The sequence below is a fragment of the Orycteropus afer genome, unplaced genomic scaffold (genome assembly GCF_000298275.1).
Source record: "Orycteropus afer afer isolate SDZICR_OR568_19922 unplaced genomic scaffold, OryAfe1.0 scaffold00169, whole genome shotgun sequence".
Taxonomy (NCBI): Eukaryota; Metazoa; Chordata; class Mammalia; order Tubulidentata; family Orycteropodidae; genus Orycteropus; species Orycteropus afer.
The window spans coordinates 5,384,344-5,391,017 of NW_006921756.1; the positions used below are offsets into that span (position 1 = coordinate 5,384,344).

Consider the following 6,674-nt stretch of genomic DNA (forward strand, 5'->3'; position numbering starts at 1 on the left):
GGCTCAAAAATTTACCTGTTTACCAATGTTCCACAACGGCACTATTTCCAATAGCCAAAAGGTAGAAAAAACCCAAATGTCTATCAAGTAATGGATAGATAACCAAGATGTGCTATATATCCATATAATGGAATGTTTCTCATCCATAAAAAAGGAATAAAATACCATGCTACAACGTTGATGAAGCTTGAAAACTGAAGTGAAACAGAAAGGAACCAGACACAAAATGCCACACATCCTATGATTCCGTTTTTTATGAAATATCCAGAACAGGCAAATCCATTAAAATGGAAAGATTAGTTCTTGCCAGGGACTTGGGCAAGAAGCATTGGGAGTGAATGCTTAATGAAAACAATGTTTCCTTTTAGAAGATTAAAAAGTTCTGGAACTACAATAGGGATGGTTGCACAACAGTATGAATGCACCCAATGTCATTGAATTATACATTTTATAATGATTGAAATGGTAAACTTTAGGACAATAAAAGATACTATTCTGCATAAAAGGAAAAGAACAGAGCATTATTTAACACTTTTAAGATGGTAGTGCCAGTCTGGAAGCATGCTAACTGATTTCTTGAAACTGCTCCTATTCTTTAAGATTATTTTCATACTATTTACATACAAATAAAAATGTCTTTCATAAAATTGGTAACCTTTTGCAACATATGCATATATGAAGTTAAGAAAATATTGTTTAATAACCAATTAGTTTAGTGCTTTTAAAAATCATGAATGGCTGTAGAGGAAAAAGGCATCTATGTTTACATATACAATTGGAAAACCTTGGTTTCCTAGATAATGAAGTAAGCAATTTTCTAACTAAAGACTTAGAAACATGCACTTTCGTTCATTAAAAAGCTGGAGGGAAGACCTTTTAAAATAAAAACGTCAAAGTTTATACAAACCATTATTACAATGACTCCATTTAAACACTAACATGAAAAACAGTAATAGACATTTTAAGAGCAGTTATTTCTGTAAAACAGTATTTATGTGACTAATCTCCAAGGTACTCCTGGTTATCTTTGTACATACACATTTTAATTAAAATGTTACTATATCTTCAAACTACAGTTTACTATGTTCTTTCTTTCCCATTTAATTTGTAATTGTGGGCAGAATAAAATTGGAAGCGTTCTAAAACTACGATCAGGATTGAGTAAACATTATCTTGATATTGTTCAGATAAACAAATAAACAACAACAACAAAAATGTGGCCAGAAGCTATAATTGAATTCAATAGAAATAAGACAAATATAACAAAAATAATGTCAATAAAATATTACCATTTTTAAGTACCCATATTATACTATAAGCTTTCCTTTTACAATAAAGGTTCTTTACTTTGGGTTAAAGAATTGAATAATGGATTTATTGTCAAAATATAAAGATGGAATAAAATGTGGTTTAAAGCACATCTAAATTTATTTTAAAAAGTGTCACAAAGAAAATCTTAACTTTCAGATGCTGTATGTTTAAAAAGCTATTAGACCAACAAAGGGGCATAATTACATGTTGGAATAACTCATTTTGAATTTGGAAATGATTAGAATCATTAACACCAAAAATAATTTTATAGAGATCCCCAAAAGTTGTTATAATTCTATAGGCACTATTCATATACATATATTCAAAGTTTTTGATAAAGAATATAAGAATATTGGATTTAAAGATAAAGTACTTTATAAAAATTCAAGAAACTATAAAGATTCTGAGAAAGCCCTTTATTAAATAATATTTTGAATATGGATTCATAAATTTAGCCAAAGTATGACTATCAGATGGACCCAAGCTCTAACTTAGTATCAAAAGAATGCTTCTGTATAGAAAGATTAGAACTATGTTACCTTTGAGTTAATTTTCTTCACTTTCCAAAGGCTTCCCATCTCTATCAAATAATGATGACCTTCAAAGATCCATTATAGAAGGCCTACTCATGGGACATAATTTCAAAAGAAAACTCCTTTCCCTTGTAAAAGGTTTTAGGGGGAGAGGTCTTCTTTTTTCATAAATAACACTTGGTCTTCTTTTAAAATCCTACCCTGTCATTTTAGTACAAATGTCAGTTATATCCAAGTTCTATTTGTACAGTTGTTATGCTGTCCACTAAATAAGAAGAAAGGAAATAGGTACTTAAAGGATTTGAACATGGTATTCATAATGGAGCTTGATCTCTGTTCAGGTTTAAAAACTCACCAAAGAATTCTTTTATTGTAAATTAATTTTCCATTTTAGATTACTAGACAGTTCAGGAAAGAAAATTATTAATATAAGCTAGAAGTTGAAAGAAGTTTCAGAATTACGGTGGAAGAACAGATTTGATCAGTTTTAAATGGAATTATTTAAAAGAAAACATACATGTCTAATCACAAATGGAGGCTTATCTGTTTCTTTTTTGAATTCATAGGGTCCCAGATTTAAATGGGCCAGCCGCCGCCTAGTGTCTTCAGATAGCTCACACATACGTCTTTTTGTGTAGGGAGATGGAGAGTGTGATTTTGATGAAATTGTAGGCTGCTCGTAGTTTTTTGCGTTTACGCAATATTTACTTCTCTCAGGTGACTTGGATTTTTTCTTTTGTGATCTTGATGTTCTGTTTTGCAATCTGCCATGCGATTTCTCAACTGGAGCTGAGTGGTAAATAAATTTATCCTGGACACAGACATAAAAATAAGCTTGGTCAGAAGATAAATATTTTTTTAATCTTATAGTTTCAGAATCTTTGAATATACTCTTAACTTTAATCACTTGCAAAAACTACCAATCCTACCTCCCTGTCTACTTTCCCAGGTCTTTCCCCACTCTCAATTTGCTAAGGGCATCAGTTTTAAGCAAATAAAATACAAATGTGAAATGGAAAGAGGCAAATATTTTTAAAAAATAAATAAACATGAAATTAAAGAGATTTTCTGAATTGGAAAACTAAGTCCATGAGTTTCATACAGACCAGCAGTAACAGATTATTTCATTATCTTTCTTCTTCTTTAGTCCTTGATATGCTCCTCTCACCTTATCCCATTTCAACCATTTCTGTGACATCACACCGACTCACAGAAGCAAGGAATGTTAGCACTAGAAAGCATCTTTGAACTTAACATTCAGCAATGAATCTTTCCAAAAACCTAGACTCAGAGTTCTTATTTCTCAGTTTTAATTACCTTGTTCTACTTAATCATAGATTTTATCATTATGCAGATACATTTTACCTCAAACACTGATAATTTCTGGCTGATCATAACCTCCCCTCCACAACATAGTTCTTTTACTCTCACTGAATCTATTACTTGCTGTGGTAGTTAAGGATGTATATCACCCTGGCTGGGCCTGGTTGAGTGGCTGGGCAGCTGGTGGTAGTTATTCCCCGTGATAAGATTGGCAACCAACTCTATGGTGGGATCTACTACCACAGCAGCTGAGTAGCTGCTTTAGGGATGTGGTCTGCTTCCTGTATATAAGCAGCAGCTTTGGGAATGGTCTCTAGCTTATGGCACGCTTGAACCCTGTATGCAGCCGTGTCGTTGTTCAGTAGCCTGCCATGCTCTGCTGACCTTTGGACTTCTAATGACTTGAATTAATGGCCTGCCATGTGGTTTAGTAACATCGGGACTGGGCTTTTTTATTTGTCAACCTTGGGCTTGTCAGCCTCAGTGGCAAGCAGTTGTCTGAGCAAAGAAAAGTCTCTAGCTTCAGTGGGCTGGGAGCAGAAGGCAGAGCTGAAGCCCAAGGTTGAGGGGCTTTCACACAGCCCCTAGAGCCTGGGACTTTGAACTTGGACTTACAGCTTCCAAACTGTAAGAGAACAAACTCCTGTTTCTTCAAGCCATCCCATTTATGGTATATTCCTGTCAGAGCAGCACTAGGTAATCAGAACATGTGCTCTTCTCACCTCTTCAGTCCCTAGACCTTTTTTCCTAGTCTTCCACACATTTTAAATATATATTACCACCACACCCAGCTGAACTCATAATCATTCATTTCAGCAACAATGTAAAGTTCACTTCTGAATATACCACTATACTTAACCCTATCTTTTTTTTCCGCTCTGGTAGCATAGCGGCTAAAGCACTTGACTGCTAACCAGAAGGCTGGTGGTTCAAACCCACCAGCCACTCCTCAGAAGGAAGATTGAGCAATCTACTTCCGTAGTGATACCACCTCGGAAACCCAAGGAGGGGTTACTATGAGTCAGGTCTGACTCGATGGCAAATAACAACAACAACCTTTTTTTTCTCATTATAGTTTCTGAGTGCTGAATATGAATAGAGGGAGTCATAAACTCTGTAGAATCTACTATAAATGGATGCTACCTAACACTACTCAATCCTTAATGCATCCTTGTTAATGCCCAATTAAAACGGATACTGTTTACAAAATGGCTGCCATGATTTCTGGTGGCATAGTGCCTAAGGCATTTGACTGTGAACCAGAAAGTTGGCGGTTCAAACCCACCAGCCACTCCACAGAAGGAAGACAGGGCAATCTACTTCCATAAAGATTAACTGCCTCAGAAGCCCAAAGGGGACTGCTATGAGTCAGAATCGACTTGATGGCAGTGAGTTTGATTTTTTTGGATCTACATCTAGGCTAGTTTCACTTCCTACAATGACTCTAGGCTTGACCATGTGACATGTTTTGGTCATCAGGATGATAACACACGTGACACAAGCACAGATTTCAAAATGTGTTTTCTCTTACTCCGGAAACCTTTCCACCACCATGTGCATTGAGCCCAAATTAGCCTACTATATGATGAGAGTATTATGGCCACTGCCCCAGCTGAAATCAAGCTAATCACCAGAAATGTAAAGTCATTACCAGACCAAGAAGCCTGCCAACTGCCAGACATGTGAGTGATGCCATCCTAGATTATTGAGCCCCAACCTCACCATACAGACCAAAAGAATCACCCAGCCAATCCACAGAACCATGAGATGAGAAAGAATTGTTTCAAGCCACTAAGATTTTCATGGTCTATTACACAGCAAAACCCACCTGATACAGCAGCTTAACAAACTTATGTTAATAAGTGATTACTGATATTTATCTATTTAATAATAAATTGTTTACAGTGTGTGAAAAAAGTAATTGAATAGAAAAGTAAACTAGTTTTACTCTAGAAAATCACAATAATATATTTAATTTCCCATTCCATTCAAATGGTGACAAAATATCAAATATTAAAGTACTGAAAGAAATCAATATTGTCTGAAATATCTGGAAACCTAAATAATTTTATAAAATTGATTATACTCACTCTTCTCTTAAACATCAAAATTTTATTTTATTCTTAAATTTGAACCTGATAATGCTGCTTTAGAGCCATTAAAATTTTAACTCTAGTATTCACTAGGAACTCTGGGGGAGTGGTGCCTAAGGCATTTGACTGCTAATCAGAAGGCTGGCAGTTCAAACCCACTAGCCACTCCTCAGAAGGAAGAGTGGACAATCTACTTACACAGTGATACTGCCTCAAAAACCCAAGGAGGGGTTGCTAATGAGTCAAGAAATGACTTTATCTCCTTCTCAAATAAGATTAAAGATTGTTAACACTGGGAATTCTAATGTAAAAATGTATGTTTATCTTGGTGTGTCCTTAGATGATGTTCTTTACCTTGTATTTCAACTATTGTCTTATTTCCTCCCCAAAATTATTTTAATTAAAGAAAAATTTACCCAACTTGACATCCTCCTTATAAAAAAAAAAAAATCACAAAATTCATCAATTATATATTATGTCCCAGGCACTGTATATAGTATATAGTTTCTCATTTAATCCTCATAGGAGCCTTATGAAACCCAAACAAAATCTACTGCTGTCGAGTCATGTCTGACTCAGTGACCTTTAGAACAGAACAGAATTGCCTCCATAAGGTTTCCAAGCCACAAATCTTTATGGAAGCAGACTGCCACACATCTTTCTTCCAGAGAGTGGCAAGTGGGTTCAAATCACTCACCTTCCAGTTAGCAGCCCAGGGCTTAACCGCTGTGCCCTCTGGGCTCCTAGGATTCCCTATCCATCCATTAAGAGGGCATATCCCAATGCGGAGTTAACTACTGTGAGAGTACAGACACAACATTTCTAACGATTTACATATGTGCATAAAGCATGTTTCGAAAACAAGTCAATAAACTTGTCTCATTTGGGCATTACAGGTTGTTATACCTCTAATAACTGTGTTTCAGCCTGAATATAAAGGAAAAAACTACAGCCTGATTCTGAAATACCAAATATCTTACTCAACAAAAGAAGAATTCACCCTCAATAATTTTTAACAATACTTTACCTTTTTTAGTTTAAGTTAGTTATCAACATCAGCAAATTCACCCTAAAATGGATATTGCTGTAAGTTAACATTCCACTCCTCCCATGATAAGCCCACACTTGGCATGTCTGGGCCCTGTGGGCCTTATATATTATTGACTTTTCATCACAAAGAGGTCATTATTACATAGTCACACTGCAAATGCACATAAGTAAAGCCTAGACATTATCATGTAACCTGTGGATAAGGTAGCAAGCCAACTCAGAAGTCAAACCAGAATGGAATATTATATCCAAATATTCCAGTTTTCTAAAGATAGTTTTCACCAACATACAAGGTACTTAAGTAGGCATTTCTAAGCTTCCCCTAATCTGACAGCACCTGTGTGGCCACAAAATTAAGCATCAT

At 35.4% G+C, this 6,674-nt stretch overlaps 1 protein-coding gene across 1 annotated transcript in view; it reads right to left on the bottom strand.

Annotated features, from left to right (window-relative positions):
* SPATA6 (spermatogenesis associated 6) overlaps window positions 1-6,674 on the bottom strand; it is a 217,009-nt gene that overhangs the window by 138,488 nt on the left and 71,847 nt on the right. Inside the window, exon 7 of the mRNA XM_042781773.1 lies at window positions 2,362-2,655. Coding sequence (XP_042637707.1) covers window positions 2,362-2,655 — 294 coding nt within the window. The remainder of the gene's footprint in view (window positions 1-2,361; window positions 2,656-6,674) is intronic.